The sequence below is a fragment of the Nothoprocta perdicaria genome, unplaced genomic scaffold, assembly GCF_003342845.1.
Source record: "Nothoprocta perdicaria isolate Ctin4 unplaced genomic scaffold, notPer1 scaffold_242, whole genome shotgun sequence".
NCBI classification, from domain to species: Eukaryota; Metazoa; Chordata; class Aves; order Tinamiformes; family Tinamidae; genus Nothoprocta; species Nothoprocta perdicaria.
In genome coordinates, this window is record NW_020455469.1 from 858,364 (window position 1) to 876,839 (window position 18,476).

Genomic DNA, 18,476 nt, shown 5'->3' on the forward strand with positions numbered 1-18,476 from the left:
TCCTGACTCCTGCCCTTTCTAACGGGCTGAGGCAGGGGAGGTACCTGGCTGCAACCCCCCAGCAGTTCAGTTCTGCTGCTTGTGGTCCTGCCAAGGCAGCTAGAGAAGCCCACCCCTTCCATAGCATCATTTAAATTAAGCACTTAAACTACAGCAGAGAGAAAGGCAAYTACTGCACAGTTGTTTTCACCTTTTGGTGAAAGACTTCTGAGGTCTCGCACCCTGTGGCAAGCTGGGACCTCCTGCTYTGGCCATGCAGAAGGGACAGCAAGTGGCTGCTCCTGCTGCAAGCACAGACCTTCTCACGCAGCCTCCATCCCGTCACAGGGGGACACGGCAGCACGAAGCTCCTCAGTACCAATTCTGAACACACGCATACCAGCACATACCTTACTGGCACTGGGAAAGGTTTCTTTTTCCCATGAAATTCAAGATAGGATAATCCCAAGCCTCAAAAGTCCTTTACAGAGGGCTTTTCCAGACATGCTTGCAGAGAGGACATAGTTAACAGCCAGATGAAGACACACCAGCTTTGGCTAATGTGAGGACAAACTCATCTTTACAATTGGATTGGTTTTGGTTCAGTGATGCTTAATCATACCTAGAGGCTGGAGAGCAATAGTCTCTCCATGAACCATGGCCACCAGCACTGCAGCCCGTAGTACTGAATGTTGGCAGAATTTCCAGGTAAACCAGAGCTGAGGGACGCAGAACTAAGGGCAGGGACTAACAGCTCACAAAAAAATCTCTAGGGTATCTTAGAACTTACACACATGGACATATATCTTATTTAGCAGGAACTCTTGCTCTCAAACTACTTCATGGAGTTCTCGGTTCCTCTCCGTGGCCCTGGTTCAGATGCTCTGTGGACACTTCTACTACGAGAGCAAAGAACAAGAGGCAGTGGGTGCTGAGGGCAAGGGGACACCGTTRGCTTTCATTGCCACGGTCCCAGCCCTACACCCACTGATTCTCTTACACAGCTCTTTTCCRCACTGCTCCTGCCCGAGGGAACCCCGTACCGAGACTAGAACAAATTTTGCAACCTCACAGGAAGCAGGTTTCATATAACTGCTGGCTTAGGTATCCATATGGGGGGGAGTTACAAAAATAGAGGCACTAACAGACATGGAACAACATGTGGTTACGTGGTCATGGCTCCTTACTGGGCTGCTGAGCAAGCTCAGGAGACAAAACCAGGCAGGTTTCTGCTGTTGGAGACGTGCTTTGTATAGACTGCTAAGGTTTGCCCTTTGAAAACGGTTTAACAACACTCTTGGGATTACAGTTTGCCTTTTAATATTGGTAAGGAGCTCTAGATAACAGAAAACGCTAAGCAGATTAAACTTGAGCTGCATTGAATCAGTAGAAGAAAAATGCTTCTTCCTCTCCTCTTCCCCTGAGTTTTCCCTTATTCCGAAGCCCTGCCCGGCAGTGGCTCGGAGCTAAGGCAGCCTTCAGCACAGGGAGCCAGATGTGCCTTGCCCAGCTGTGTGCCCTCACCAGAGGCATCAGAAACAGGCTGTGAAAAGCAAGTACCTTGTGGTGCCAGGAGCCCTCAGCCATTGAACACTGTAGCCCATCTCTTGCTTCCAGCATAGCTTGTGCTATCTCAGCAAAAAGAAATCCATTTCTCTTCCAAAGTCTACAATCAAGAAGGTTATACCAGGGCTGTCAAATGTGGTGTCAGAGCATTTAAGGATATGTAAACACTAAAAACTAAGAAAATAGCACACCCTCTTACACTTGAAAAGGGTGACCCAGGTGACTTGAGAGCTGCTACATCCCTAAGACTGGTCACGACTGAGATGCCATCAGAAAGACTTGCTSCTTTTCCATGCTGGTTAGAATAGGGGGTTCTTGATCAAGTTAACTTGATCTTAAATACACACCATATTAATTGAACTTAAATACACATCGTATTCCCTCATTGAGCTGCATTTACGAGAAGGCAGATGCGTTCACACAAACACACCTCTTACTAGCCAGATCTTGGAGCCGCTTCCTTTGAGAGCTCATGGAAGCTCCCTGGTTAAGAACCAGCCTTTTGGGTTAGACCCGAGAGTCCACGCATACATAAGTGCCATTAACCTACATTAGGGAGTTGTACTTGCTGCAAGTGTCACYGCCCGGGGTGCTTTACAAACCCCTTTTAAAGGTGTGTAACTTTGGAGAYGGCACTAGCCGCGTTAACAAAAAAACTATTTGCATTTTAACACGCTCCCAGGAACAAAAAAGCTACCGAGTAAAAAGGAGCCAGCAGCCCGAAAACGCTGAATGACCAGCCAGAAACATCTGTGTTTTGGGAGCAGCCTGCTGAGAGACCCCGGCAGGACTCCTGCCCAAGACAGACGGCAGAATGCAACCCCCATGCGAACAACGGGGATCTCTGCAAACTTCTGCTGTAAAATAAAATCCCCAAATTCTTTAGTAAAGTYGGGGCTATCCTTGCACACTGGCATTGCTTTTGGCCCGTCTGTAACCACTGCAGACTGTGCACATTTGCCTGCTCTTCACACACAAAGTGCTGCTTGCGGCAGATCAAAGGGCTCCCGCGCAGACCGTCCCTGCGAGTTTAAAAGAGCAGGGGATGTCACTGGAGAAATCATCAAGTTCAATCGTTTCTCCTGGTTCCACTGTTCTCACAAGTGCTATATCCTCAGCAGAATTCATTTCTGCAAGAGCTTTGCTTRTAAGAGGAGAGAAAAAATATAAAAGGAGGGAAAAAAAGGGCTGTATGAGGGTTTTTAAGCAGACAGCACCACTGTACTCAAGTCTATGAGATGTCCAACCTCTTAAGCATTCTCCAAGGCAGGAAGAGGCTGCAGCAAAGTAAAGAATGAGAAGAGTATTAAAATTGGATTCTCATCATCCACTTTGTGAAGGATTTACCCGGATAGTTTGGAATACATCTAAAATTACACTGCTGCCAAATGCCGTTGAGTAATGCCTGGTATGATTAACTCTCTGTGGGGGAGGAYGCCAGAGCTATTGTAGTTTCTGTGCAAGATACTCCTAGTTTTAATGCTCATTTTTATTTAGCTTCCTTGCAGTCCTGGGCAAAATTAATATTTCCCACTGAGATTTCTGAAAGAAAGGAAGCTGCAACAGCACAACATTCCTTCTGAGCCAGGCTCTTTGCCAGGCCACTCCTGCTCGGCCTATTCATTAGGACGCATGTAATTGTCAGATTAGTCCCTAGAGACTTACTGTATCATAAGAATCAGATTAAGGTTTTCATGAATTCAGAAAAAAAAGAGCCGCTGATAAATATTTTAACAGTTTCCTGGCTATGATAATACACAATTTTAGTCTCACCTGAGACATTTTTCTGTGTGTCTTTAGACAAGAGCCTTTCCAAGACAAATCCCTCGCTTTGCAGAGCGGGTCCCCAGCAATGGCAGTGSCCAGCGCTGCCCGTCGCGGAGCTGGGATGCAGCTCACGGCTCTCTCGGGGGCTGCGCTTTGGAGATGCTCTCGGGGCTGTGCTTTGCTGAGCCTCTGCCAGCAGATTCAGTCCCTCACTTGAGATGAGAATAGTGTGGCGTGCTGCCCTTCYAACGAAGGTGGCTGACCCTACGGTTGAGCTTTACCTTTCAAACCCATGGTAATGATAATAAATCAGCTTTGAAGGAGTCTCACGAAAAAGCCATCACTGAGAGTTTCGTTCAGGAGTCCCTCAAAGCGTGCATGCAATTCCWGTGCTCACTAGCCCCCTTCCCCTACCAAACCTGCCCCTCCTGCCGTCCCTGGACGGCTCTGCCAGGACTCCCTGAAGCTTCGGGCTCCATGGCCTTGGGTGACATTTGGGACAACACTCATTTATGGTGTGGGACAGTCCCTCCTTTCCCAGAGCCAGACTCGTAGCCAGCTCACAGCTGCTCTCCTCCTCGTGCATCTCTACCTTCCCTGGAAGTGCCGTGGGCTCCTGGTGGACACAGGCACCGTTTTCAGCCAGGTTCTCCTGTCCTGCAGCCCACAGGCCAACTGCTCCCCAGCAGCTCCCAGCTCTCCTCCCCTTGCCCACACTCAGGGTAGCGGGGCAGAAGGGTCCTGCCCAGGGCTACACAGTGCTGCAGCTCAAAGCATTYGGGACACTCAATGGAGAGGAGCTGTGTCCCCTCCACAAACCCTCCACCAGCACCTCTGAACCTGCTCTGGACTCAGTGCAAGGTGCTCTGAAATAGCACGCGAGCGCTCACCCCGTAACAGAAGCTCTTAGCTGAACACCCTGCCTGAGTGGAAGGCATCCGTCCCCGGCCAAGCCTGGAAATCCTTAGTCTGATAATTACGGTATGGGAATTGAGGTTATGTCTTGAGAGAACAATTCCGTGATGGATGCGGGGCAAGGATKTGGAGCAGGTCTCTGGGGTGCACTAACCAGCCACCACCACCAGCTCTGTGCCACCTTTGTGCTCTACATTAACAGGGTGGTCAATCCTCTTTGTAACCCCACCAAAGAGACACCTGGGTTCTTGTTATTCAGAAGCACTTACTCATTAAAAAAAAAAAAAAAAAGATAAAAGAAGCACTTACTCATGTACCAAATTGGCATCTTAGAGCAGTTATTTGGAAATTTCCAAGTTTTGCTTTAGGTCTCCCTACCTCGCCCTTCATTCCTGTGTTTTTCTCAGTTCTGCCAAGAAACTGAAGTACCAAAATATCCCTAGAAAGCCATTCCAATWGGACATATATCCAACCTGAAAAACCAAGGTCTAAAAGTCTCCTTTGAAAGCCACCCACGTTCATATTAATGCCTATTAAAACAGATACAGGAGGTTCCCTAAAGTTTGAGTAGAGATCTCATGTTTTGGATACTTATCCAGGCTGGAGGAAAAAGCATCCAAGCTTCAGCTATTTCTAGCYCATTTTCTCACTAATATCTTCTTTTTTTTCATTATTAAATTATACTGCCTTTATCTCAAGCTCACCAATGGGTTAACCAGTTAAACACCCTAGTATGGCTTTCTAATATGGGCTTCCACTATAAACATCAGGGCATTTAGATATACAGTAATTTATTAGATAATTTGGTATCTAATTGCTCTCATAACATTCCAAAATAATAAACTATGACCTAGTACATTCTATACTTAGAGGCAGATTTATTTTAAAACATTTCAATTCAAGCAGCAGGAGACAAGGTTAAAAGGAACCTTTCTGTAATACAGCTCTGCATCTGTTAACACTGCCCCACGCCCAGTATTTTCCATCCCCTCTGTATTGATCAGGGTTTTTTATACAGAGTATTAAAAACATGACAAGAGTTGATTCATTTGCAACTAACTCTTGATTTCTTGAGCAGAAATGTGACAAGAAATGTTTATTACCCAAGCTGAAATAAGTTGCATTGGCAGCACGCCTTGCTTGCCCATCCAGCTGCAGTGACAGGCTGGGATCTGGGGACTCTCACCATGATTACCAGCCTTCAGCTCCCTTCCTCAGCCATCTGGAGACACAGGATCCCTGTTAACAGCCTATTAGCCACGTCCTGACAGCCTGTAATTCCCTCCTTCAAGTACAACTCCTCCAGCTTCCCCTTGCCTTCTGCCTCCGAGTTGCAGCACATAAAGCCATGTATTTCTTTACACACTTGTTTTTTAGCCAAAAGATGTTACCAACTTACAGTACAACCACCGGTTGCACCAACCTACACCTGTACCCACAAGCTGTTACCACAGGCCTGTCCCCTGTACCACAGAAGATCAGCTGAGACTCCCAGTGTATATTTTTTGCTAGCAAAGTATCATCTGTCCTCTCCCTTCRGACATGCGCTCCTGCCTGGTCAGTTGTTTTTCCTTCCTTTCTCTCCCCCATATTCAAACATCTCTTRCAATGGCAGTTCTGAAGCACTCAAGGTGCTTCCCTTGGGAACAGGCATCTTGGGCAAGCGCGCTCCCGGGGTCACTGCTCCATGACAGGCTCCGGATGAGGGATGGCCTCTCCGCTCACACAGCCCAACACACCAGAGCGTTGCTCACACCACAAGATGGAGCAGCAGATCCTTAGAGCCCGCTAATTAGCACAGAGGCCACGTCTGCATCCCTAGGAACGAGCGCATGGAGGTGGCTCATGGCCTGCAGACACCGAGCTGTGACRGGTCCCAGGCCGGGCCTGCTCCGCTCCCTGCCTCGTGTCATTCCCTGAGGAAGGCCGGCAAGGGCAGCTCCCAGGGACCTGACTCGCAGCAAGGTGCTGGTGACTTGGTGCTCACAGTGACATCAAGGAAGCACCACACAGGTACCGAGATGTTACCCGTGATGGGGGACAGCAGTGAAAGGAGATCATCAAGGGCACGGGGTAGGAGCCACCTGAAGACACCTCACACGAGTCTTCCTCAGTGGACAGGACTATCGGGCCACTGATGTCCTATGAGCCTGGAGCTGGAGAAGGCTCAAACCTCCCGTGCCCCCACTGAAGTGGCTAGCAATGGGACTGATGCAGAAATAAYTGCATAGGGGCATCTTATTTACAGGATTTGTCACAAAACAGAGGAAGAGCTCGTGCTCTGGATGCTTTTCTCCCCTCCCCAGGGAGAAATGCAGATGTGTCAGTGAGATCATGAGCAGGTGCTGGCGAGAACAGAGACCCTCCAGGATTTTGTCTTGGGGAAGAGTTCGGTCATTTGTTCCTTGTCTGCAATTTGTTTCTCATTTGCGTACGACTCTACAGCTTTAGTTAAAATCAATAAATATGTAAACCACAAGGGAGAAAACCTGACCCAGCTGAAGTCAATGGGTGTTTTTTTCCATTGACGTCACCAGAGCCAGAATTTCAACCCAAATAACAGACGCGGCCTCTCTGAAGGACTCGTAAATAGAATTTCCAGACTCAGAGTTATGTGAGAAGAGAAACAGAGGAAAGGAGCAGAAAAGCCGGAGAGGCTGCGCTCATGGAGATGCCTTCCACCGACGGATACCCAACCTTCACACAGCTCCATAGCTCGGGGCTTTACCTGATAAACAAGACTTACTTAGATGAGAGGCACTACATAACACATGTTTATGCTGTGAGAGAGACCTTGGCACTCACCTACATAGGGTTCAAGCAAGAAAAATTACTATTTTAAGAAGTATTTTCTACTSTCACAACTTCTGAGGGACAAATGGCTAGGTAGGAATCTCCTTCTAGCTCTTAAAGCTAAAGAGAAAAGCTGGGAAAAGATAAGGCAAGTGCATGAGTCTAAAAGCCAGAAGGCAAATAAAGAGATTGGATTAGACGGTCTTATGTTTTAAGCCACTTTAAATTATTCTGAGGCCTGATGCATTACATTTTTCTAGACTTCGGGATTGCCAAGTGCAGGAATACAGCTGGCACAAGTCTCTCCCCTCTTTCAATCTTTCCTAAAAGGAGGAGTCAGAAACCAGTAACCAAATTATTCCCAAATTACAGTTCATTGATGTATACCGAGTCTGATAAAAATCACTGCATCTAACAGATCTGGACATCTTCAAGCTTACCTATGTTTTTCCTTCCTTTTTTTTTTTTTTTTTTTTTTTCCCCTTAAGGGATAAATTATGTAATTAAAATGATTCAGAAATCTAAAAAGCATAAGCTGTGTGCTGTTTTAAAAACACCAGGCTCACCCACACCAATACATCTTAGGGAACAAAATTTCCCCCAAATCTGACCTAGCAAAAGCTCGCACGGGGATGAAGCAGGAAGACTTTTGCTCGCAGCGTTCAGGTCTCTGCCTGCTCCTCACTAGGAGCTGTTCGAAGCCCTGAGCTCAGCTGCACATTCTTCTTTGGCACCTCGATCTGGGAGGTCCCAGCCAGACTGGCAGTGACCGAGTTCTGCCCTGGGTGCTCTGGGCTGGGGAACATTTACTGGGTGTGTGCAGCCCATGAGGAAAATYGTCTGTTAAACATGGACAAACCTAAAGCTAAGGTTACAAATGCGAATAAAATTGTGTGTCTGGTTAATTCCCACAGAACAGGGAGAGCAGTGRGACAAAGAGTGTGAAGAAAGGATGGAGCTGGTCACTACAGCCAGACTCTTGCAGCAAGTGTRGGGGGAGGTTGGTTTAGGGGAGACTCAGTTTTCCTTCTGGAGCGMGGGAACTAGCTCCAACCATCCTTCTAGCTCCAACCACTCTTCAGGGCCCTGCTAAAAAGCTCAGCTTTGCACCCACAGCGCAGAACTGCTCAGAGCCCCTGCTTGATGGCCAGGCTTTGCATCCAGAGTATTTCCAGGACTACCCTCGTGCAGATTACAAACAAGATTTTCCAAATAGAAAGCGTTCCTGTCATATATGTTGGCGCAACCAATAACTGTGTGCAATCCTAGAATCTATTAGCAATGCTAATAGAAGGATTCTAGGTAAAGAAACCATCACCATTTGGAAACTATCCTCATCTAGACCTTTTAAAATGACAGCATGACCTGACAGAGATTATAGTCCTCAATACTCGATAGCAGGCATGGTTTTTGCCCTGCTGTAGGCAATTGTGCAGTAGCACCCATTACTGTAACGGTAAATTTGCCAAAATAGTCCCTAACCAAATCATACACAGCCATGAGAGTTGTCTTGTGCAAATGAAAGAGTATTCCTGTTTGATAACTTAATTTCAAAATCTGTGTTTAAAGTGACTCTGCAGCATCTACATTTAAGAAACACAGAGGCACCAGAAAACTGCAGATAAAGAATATTTCTGTTGTGTTGACAGAAACCATAGGTGGGCTTTATTAAAATGTAGTGAGTGGTTTTAAACTGTGTGTGCGCATCTGTGTTTGCCTTGTGCTCTAAAGCCCTGCAAAAATCTGCACTATATTTAGTTTACAGTGCGGTCAGGCTGCTTCCTGCATGGCAGGAGAAAGCAGCAGTGCTGAAGGCTTCATTTATAACGACTGCAGTAAAGCTGCACTTTGATCTATGAGAATTCTTACCGATAAAAACTTAAAACTGTCTTTACTTCTGCGAGACAACATAGCCCTCCACTGACAGCAAGAATTTACAAGATTGTTTTGTGCAACAGTTTGTAAAGATTAAGATAGTCCACAAAGTCTTACAGTATTACAAATAAATCTCTAAAAAAGCCTGAGAGGAATAGGAATGTTTTGATTTGGTCACTGAGTCCAAAAAGCGACTTACAACTTAAGATTGGATTAATCACTAAAGGGTAGGGCAAGCTTTAAGGGCACCTCGGGATGTTTGTACTCGATTCGTCTCTAGCAGAATTTTGAAGCATTTACCCCCTATTGGTTTGTGTATTAATCTTCTTGAAGGCTGCCTGGCCCTTGTCTGGAGCTGATTTAAGATTTGAGCACTTAGTCCCATCCTGGCACAGCTGCGAATCTCACGCGGCCTAAAACTGGCACCGCGTCCTCTCCAGAGGGTGCTCGACTTGGGGGCTGTTGTTTGTGGCAACAGCTAAAGACAACCTGAAACCACAAAGCTCCAGATGGGCTCCACGCACACGAGGACACCCGCTCGCTGCTTGAGCTCAGTCTAGTTGGTTCAGGCTGAGGAGAAAGCTCTAACACAGCAAGCCAGGGCCAACAGCTCCCCGGCCAGCCAGAGCCACAGGGCTGCTTAATTTGGCAGGGGCAAAGCACAGCAGGAATGAAATGCCAGATATATCTCAATCTTTTATTTACTTTAACCAAATAAACTACCAAAGAAAGCAAAGAATTCTCTCGATCTCATCACATCGGAACTCTATATCTGTCTGAAATGCTGTGGTTTAGGCTATATAATAAGCCAGAGCAGGGGACAGCCCGTTACAGCACCAAAATCAGCTATATAAAGAGTGAAATCATTTACTTTTGTTCACAGCTGAGTACACACAACAGAAATGAACATCCAGGCTCTCTGAAAGGAGAGGGCAAGACAAAACTCTGTCTAACACAGTGTGTATCCCAACCAGAGCAAAGCTGCCAGCATCTCCCWGGCACCAGGCAGATGCAGGCGGGCAAAGCTGATGAAATACAGCCACCTTCCACATACACGGCTGTATTCTGCACAGCACCACCTTCTTCAGCACACCACATTGCATGGAAAAGCTATCATTTGAGGTTGTTAGGGATTTTCCAGTGCTGCAATCCAAAGTAAAACTACTTACTTTGATTTACAAGCCCATAGCAAGTAGCTTCTGATGTTTTCACTCACAAGTATTGCTTAGTCAAGGAAATTTGGTGTCTAACAACAAGGTACACTTGGACACCCACTTCCATCTCACACCTCTGAGGTTCAGCCTCCAGCTCTGTGTGGTTTGGCTCAGTAGATTCCTTTCCAGGTGAACATCCCCCAGTGATGGCCAAGCTGGAGTAGAGCTGCCAGCAATGGCCCAGAGTCACCAGAACAGTGCRGCAACAGGAGAACAACACAGGTGCTGCTGAAGTCACCTTCTTCCTTGGACACTGGGGCTACCTCCTGCTCCTCGACCTTGAGGTCTGCTCTGTTGGCCTTGTTAAGAGGCCCCAGCRACCACATCTCTGCGGTCTTGCAAGATCTCAGCAGCAGGGCCCGCCTTTCCCATTCATAAGAGCAGACACAGATTAGTTTTCACTCATTTTCCTCCTTGCCCAAGCAAACATATTGTATTCTGTCAACTGTTTGCTGATGCTATTTCAAGTGCTGTTTAATCACAGTTTGGAAAACCAACAAGCAATGTTGATCAGATCTAGAGATCAGCTTATATTTCAATTTGCCAGCTGAAAGATCATTATTTTTACACTCATTCCCAGCACAAGTGCTGGGAAACACTCCTCTCTGAAAATGTGCCTCACTGTTTGCTTCAAGTTAGTTTATTAGCATCTTCACTAGGATATTCAGGGAAACGCGAGCAAGCCGCTAATGATGAAAAATTGAACAGTTCATGCTGGTCCAGCTACCTCTGTCCTGGCCTCTCCTACCTGTACCAACAATTCCTTTTAGAATAACAATGGCTGTTTTAATGACACTTTTTCAGTCATTAAATTGTTAGCTATTTCTCCCTGATATTCAGAAGGAAGGCGAGTCCATCTCTCAAGTCTGAGAGCTATTTAGAGCTGTTTTCCTCTCCACATTCCCCACTYGAGAACACCAGTGATATTGAAGAACAGAGGGGAGACAAACTCTTTCAGGAGATTTTGCAATACCAAAATTAAGGGTTTTTTTGGTCCCAAATAGTCAGACTGAGTGCCACCGAGGAGTCCTGCTGGCCCCTGTACTGTGATACTCATCTGGATGCTGAAACACCTYGCTCACTACCTTACAGTCACCTGCAAGGAAACCCCTGATGTGCAAGTCAGCCACGCTGGGTGATACTCTCTGCTGCAAACTGCAGGATGCTTCATTAATCCCGTGTGGGGGAAAAGAAGGAAAGGACAAAATTCCTGTGACTAGAGCCTGAAATGACTTGCAGCCAAATACGCCTGCTTGCTGAAGCATCATTTAAGCACAGTACACTTCACAGTTCATCAAGGTATTAGTCACACTTAGAAAGCACATCCTTTAAAGCACAATTTCAAATTTATGCCCACTACACATCTCAAGGATTAATCTTCCCAAATACAAATTTGCCTGTTTAACTCATGGCATCGTGGGATCTTGACATACAACTTGATCAAACTGCGTGATCTCAAATAGCCCCCAAGCCAGGACCCCCACGTGCATCAGCTCCACATGCTCAACTCGACCCAAGCCAGGCAAGAACAGCTATGGAAAGGCTGTCACATGCAAGATCTATGGAAAGAAAACCCACCCAAAATGGTATTTTTAGATCCTGGATACAGGGTAAACAATACACGCTTTTCCAGACTGAACTAAGTATTACTGGGTATTGAGTATCTTCTCTGTGGCATATTCAAACCCAGGACAGCTCAGGCAGTGCAATCCAAAGACCAAGCTCCACAACGCCAGAGATGAGGATCAGCATGGCAGAGAYGGGGGGGTGTCTCACACACATCAAAAGTTACAGCACTTATTACAGCAGGAACCAAAATAGAGAAATTCCGTTCCCCAGTGACCAGAAATCCAGTTCCCCAGTGGTCGTTTGTCTGCAAACCACCGGGACCTASCCCTTTGCTCAGGACCTCTGGTTTTAAGAGCATCAGAAAATCCTGGAAAAGGACCAGAAAGCACAGAGTCATCTTCCCTGAAACTTCCTTTCCAGTTCCCAAAGGCAGCAGCTTTCTCCCTAATCCATCCAGAGGGGAAGGGTAGGGAAAGCTGAATGTCACCAAAACACGGAACAGTGTCCGATTGCTGTATTCCCAGGTGCCTTCCTCATTCCCTATATCCTCTTCCTGATCATTGCGGGAATGCCCCTGTTCTACATGGAGCTGGCGCTGGGGCAGTACAACCGAGAAGGGGCCGCCACGGTGTGGAAGATCTGCCCCGTCTTCAAAGGTGAGTGTCCACAAGCCCCACCAAGGCTTCCCTGTGTGCAGCGTGGGTATTTGCTGACCTTTTCTGCCACCCTTTAAGCCAGAAGCCTATTTGTTAGCACAGAAAATGAATAAAGGAACAGAAAACGGGAAAAAMCTCAAGAAGTTCCTTGTGAGCATCCCCCAGCAAAAGCTGTGAGCTGTTATATCATATTATAGCTTAAACTTTACGTGAAAGCTTTTGCAATCCCGAGCTGTCTGAGGGGGCTGAAATGGAAGCTCCCAAGCTCAGCTGATTTGCCCAGGAGCTCGAGATTCAGGTCACGTTCATCCCATAACTGACAAAAGCCAAGGAGCTTAACAGGAGCAACCCAAACCTGGCAGATCCGGCGCCGGGGGATAGGCTACACTGAGTAAATGTTAGACCTCTTTCTCCAAGAGCAGCTTGCTGCTTTCCGGAGGCTCTGCCCTGCAAGGCAGGAAAGCTGCAGGGTTGTTTGCATCAGTCACACCCCAAACTTCCAGGAAAATCAGGTATATAAAACAAACAAATTTTATATAGTGCCTAAAATAAGCAAATATATTCACAGATTTACCTAACCCTGCTATATTCTCCCCGTGGGAGCCCACATCAACCTCCGTGCCTGTAACCTTCAGACTTAGTCACAGAAAGAAAGATGAGAAAGGAAAACAGTTTAGCTCCTGTACAGCCTTAACATTCCAGCTATATTGTAAAATTAATGTTCGGGATGGACTAAACATTCATTAATGTTGATTTTTAAATGCTCTTATTACTGGGGTATATAATACCAGCAACATAAGTTATTTGATTCTAAAAAGGTATGAACCACTGATGAGTATTTGCATGTCGGCAGGAGCATAAGCTCAGCACCTCCATTAACAAGGTTTTGATCACAGCTTGTGATAAAACCTAACCATGTTTCCCAGCTAAACCCTCGTGAGGCTTCTGACACGTCCCTGGGTTAACTCACATCCCAAAACTACACAGGCTGCACCCAAATTTATATCAGCTTCTCTAAATGAACGGCACTGGGGCACTAATTTTAGCTATGAGTGTTATTGCTATTAACTCTAAGAACTCTGCTCCTAATGAGATGCTCTCAAGGCATTCGATCAAAAATATATCCTGTAACCTTTGCAACAGTCTGTTTTCATGCCCGCATTTTCTAGGGTTTATTTTAGAGTGTGGGTGGTACAGCATTACATTAAAAAAACATTAGATATGGAAAAAAGGAAGAAAATTCATTTCTGAACATTCTTATGATCTCAGAGGAATGACATTTAAAATGCATTTGATCTAGTACTTTTGAGTCTTTGATATTAAATATCATTGTCCTCTTGAACTGGAGGAGCTTAAGAAACACTTTTAAACAAGCAAAAAAAATCCATTGTCAGAGCAATGCCGATTATTTTTACTTGATATTTTACCATTCATCCTCTTGGATGCTCTTTTCCTGTTCCATTTATTGTAACATATCGCTGGAGTTTGAATGCTAATGTTCCAGATTCCTCTGAGCAGCAAGGATTTGAAGATAAAGTTTCAGCTCCCTTTTCACATTAGGGATGAACAAACTGGCTTCTGTGCTAAAACCCCCTGAAGAGCAGAGAGCAGCTGCAGTAGCTGCAGCAGCCCCAATCACCAACTCCCTCTGAATGTGAAGATTTAGAGTGAAATTCTGCCTTGATTTCTAATGCTGGGGGAATTATGAAATGGTTTGAAGGCCCCAGAAATCACTGTCTGTTACAGACCGGCTCTGGGGGGAGTGTGAGGCACAGGGAAACCTTCCCAAGCCTTGAGCTCTGCTTTTCCAAGTCAAGTTGCCAAGGTCTCTGGCATTAGGAAATAAGTTTCACTCCTAACATGGGCTTGTAATCCTCTGCACTGGAAAGAAATCAGCAGAGCTGGACACGAGCAGAATTTTGTCATTGAACGGCTGAATTTCTGCGTTCTGGCGGACACAACGGGAGTTACTGAAAGTCAGTCTTCTCTCAGTCATTACTGCAGTTAGTTGTTTTCGGGCTAAAGACACTGCCTGTCTATGCATACAGCACAAGTTCCTTTTAGAATCGAGATGTAAAATGAATTTGCAACTAATGCGTGACTGAATTGTTCCAACTACAGCGTTTTTGCACCTGCTTCGGCACCAAAACACAAGGACTAACCTAGTTCTCCTTTGTCCTTAGGTGTAGGCTACGCAGTGATACTCATAGCTCTTTACGTGGGTTTCTACTACAACGTTATCATAGCCTGGTCCCTGTATTACCTGTTCTCATCGTTCACCTTCGAGCTCCCCTGGACCAACTGCGGCAACAGCTGGAACAGCCCCAACTGCACAGACCCCAAGCTCTTCAACGCCTCGGTGCTCGGCAATGGCACCAAGTACTCCAAGTACAAGCTCACGCCAGCGGCCGAGTTTTACGAGTAAGTGGCGACTTGATTTGCTATTTCATCACAATTCTGTGTCTAAGAGGGTTTCCTCTGCAAGGTAAACCTGCTTAGCATCCAGCTTCTAAAATAAGCATGAGAACAGTGAGGTTAAGAAGCAGTTGTGGCGTTRGTCTGTGTCAGTTTGTGACTAAGGCTCTTGCCTCTGTGAGTTTCCGTTTTTCTGGTAAAAATGCAGTATTTGACACTAACCCACATGCAACTGGGCACAAGGGACAAACCTTCCGTCCCATTCCACTTTCATCAGCTTTTCCAGAACAAGGATGCAGAGCAGTATTACGAGAAAGACCATTGTGTGTCTGAGGTTTGAAAATCACCATTTCTCCGGCAGCTTTTGCCTGTTTCTCTGCCTGCAAAATACCACAGAGCAGACTGGTTTGCTCAGCTGCTTCAGCAGCAGCGAGGRGCACAATGAAGCACTGAGCAGACAGGCCAGTGCAAAGCCAGGCTCTTCTAATTCCTCCCTCCAACTCTGCAGCAGGGGCCAAGACAGGCAGAGGCTTAAATTAAATACCAGACACAAAGAAAAAGATGGACGTGTTTAAAAAAATAGAGTACGAACCAGGGATATAACCCTGTATTCACATTCTGGGTTCCCAGGGCAAGATGGGATTCGATTAGGACAGGGAAAGGAAGGTGTCAGGCTAATTGCATTGGCTGTTATATTAACTGATTATTCAGATAAGTTTTTTTTGTGTTGGGAATGGAAGGATAGCCATGAGCTGAGCCCTGTTCTGTAGGAACACAGGGACTGCACTGCCACCCTAAAGAACCCAGTACGTGTTACACTCTGCCCGGCCCAAGTATGGGGAGGAGCAAATGGTGGGAGTAAATGTTCAATTTATTCAAATATTCCCTTTTAATCTGAGTTTGGTTCCACAGGTTTGTTGGGCAGAGCTCACACCTTGTGATTCTGCCCATACCCTGAAGCTTGAAATGCTCAGGTCCTTTCCAGACCCTAAAGTATAATCAGGGCATGATTTTTAAAAGGTATCTTAGATTTCTAAAAAATAGTATTGATTTTTGTTATGATTTGGTCCCTGAATGAGGGACTGAAATTCCTCAGTCCTGTAATTACTAGCGAGTAGATTATATCGCAAAGAGGGAAGGAATAAACACAGTCCACGAGATGTGCTTCCCATCTGCAAAAGTAGGGGATCTCAAGGGGCAGTCTGCTCATTTATCCACTTGGATTTGGATTAGCTYACCAAGTCCAGCTGCAAAGCTCAGGTGTGACCCGAACTTACGCAAAGTTTATGCTTTTTCAGACCCAGRCTAAAAAAATAAACAGAATCCAATTCATAAAACAGGATTTCTTCTCTTGTTTATATCCAAAATAACATAATTCGCTCCTAGCACCATCTTTTTACAACATGGAGAGCTGAATCTTCCAATTGCAAAGTTTCCTATCGAGTGCAGCCAGGTCAGGAAATAGTGTCAGGATGATGAAATGTTAAATTTGCATTAGTAGGTTTGCAAAATGATGCATTGTTTTTGGATACAATATATCATTACTGATTATTATTCTCTCTGAAAACCATTTTGAGGAAACTTTTAACATTAACACTCTGGTTATCTTTGTCCTGGATTCTTGCATGGCTGTTGGCTATCCTCACACCATCTTGCACTAGAAATTATACCTAACACCCTGATAGAGGAAGGATTASGAGTTTTGTTTGTTTTTAACAAATCTTTGCAGAGGAGAACTGATAAAAACAGTGTGTGCCAGGTCAGYCTACTCCTTACATCCAGAAACCCCAAGTTTTAGGCTGAAAAACTGGTCTTTCCTCAGTAAGATGGTGCAAAAGCCAGACTGCTGAAAGAGCATCATGATGAAGACCCTTGGTTCCAGGCTATTTCATCACATTTACTTTCTAAACATTTGCCACATTTTCCATTGTTGTGTTATATGAGTGGTAAACACTTTTAAGGCCACAGATTAAACAGAAAACGTCAAATTTTGATTAGTTATATAGAGAAACAGGCAAACAGAGCAATTATTTTTATACCATAAAGAAATCACAACAAACTACAGCACTGTAAAGCTGCAGCAGCTGCCTTGCCTCTGCACTTGGACAGCGATGCATGAATATTCAGGTCAGTAAACAGGGATCAAAAGCCATTACCCTCCTCAGTGCTGCAGAGCTCTATGGAAGACCATGGTGCCCAGGATAAGAGGAGCGCCGTGCTCTGGGTTGGTGGGATGCACCACAGCTTATGGAAAACTACAGGGAATACTTCCAGCTGTCCTGGGGGAAGCAGCAGAGGCAAAGAAACCTCTAAGCCTCAGGGTTGGAAGAAATCACTTCAAACTGCAATTCCCATGCTAAGACAGTGACACAGGGCTCTGACAAACATATTTGGCTGCTGTTTTAAAGCCTTACGAGTTGGGCAATGAGTTGAAGTGTTGCTACACCAGAGCGCATCATTCTGCTAAGCCTGGTTGCCATCCTTCAGGCTCAGCTCAGGCCAAGATCCCATTGACGTCAATGGGAGAGCTGCTTGCGACGGGAACGAGGATTGAGCAGGCCCTCCGCAGTGCCTCATTAGAGATGGTTGAAATCAATTACAACACATTTATACTCTGAAAAGTTAGCAAAGAACTCCAAAATCTGATAACAACTGGTGCTCCTCTCCTAGTAATAGTAAATTATAAGAGAAGTGCAGTTAGGAATGAAACGCAAGTTCCACACTGCCCTGGACACATGCGGCACTGCAGTTACTTCCTAGGAGGTTGGCATTAGCCACAGGATAAAAACGACCCTCTATCCATTCAATATACGTCAAAATGATTCACTAAAACACATTTTTAGAAGAACGGACATGGAAGAAAAGTTCCTATACATATCTTATCGTTCCCATTTAAATATTTCATCTGAGTATGGACACACTTCATATTTGCTCGCTCAGGTCTTGTGTCTGAGCTCATTACCATCTTGCTTTCATTTAGGCTGACAAGCAAAAACACCAGCTCGGAGGAAMAAAAGCACTATTCTTCTCATACCACACTGTTAATAAGCAGGATCTGCTCTATGAACAAATCCTGGCAACTTTTTAAACAAAATAGTGAAACTGTCAACAATGCACTGAGCTATAGCTGGCTTTTCTGATAGCCCTTGTTCTCAGGGCTGCAATCCGATCTCTCAGTGTAAGAAAGAAAACATATTTTTACAGGGAAGTTTTCGTGATGGGTTCAGTAAAGGAAATTCACAGAATTCCCAGTTCAGCGAAGGCCAGACTGCCAGGAGARCAATAATTGTAAAGAAGCTGCCTTGGCACGTGGAGGAAAGGCAGCACTGCCTCACAGCAGCCTACATCTACCACATCTATAAGCTTTAATTTCTGAGAAGAGTGTGAAGCAAAAATATTCTGCTAAAAATTCCTTGCCCTATAAAGCCAACAAGCTGGATTTGATGTACATAGGAAGTTACCTTCATAGGAAATACCATCACAGACCAAAGGGTGCCCGTTGCTCAGTGCTACAACCAAGGCAGTGATCTACACAGCACACACCAAAGGACAAGGCAGTAACTTTTCCCCATATAAACATCCTCRAAGCAACTTCTCCCAAAGAAAGAGAGCACTTTCAAAAGCAAAAACAATTTGCTTATAAATAAAAATTACATTACAAGTGTTAAAAATTACCAGCAGTTTCCTACTTTCCAATTTTTGGCCACATTTTTTTCCTGGAATAGCC

At 45.4% G+C, this 18,476-nt stretch overlaps 1 protein-coding gene across 1 annotated transcript in view; it reads left to right on the top strand.

Annotated features, from left to right (window-relative positions):
- Window positions 1-18,476, top strand: part of SLC6A2 (solute carrier family 6 member 2) — a 41,946-nt gene that overhangs the window by 942 nt on the left and 22,528 nt on the right. Inside the window, exons 2-3 of the mRNA XM_026039805.1 lie at window positions 12,203-12,334; window positions 14,518-14,755. Coding sequence (XP_025895590.1) covers window positions 12,247-12,334; window positions 14,518-14,755 — 326 coding nt within the window. The 5' untranslated portion in view covers window positions 12,203-12,246. The remainder of the gene's footprint in view (window positions 1-12,202; window positions 12,335-14,517; window positions 14,756-18,476) is intronic.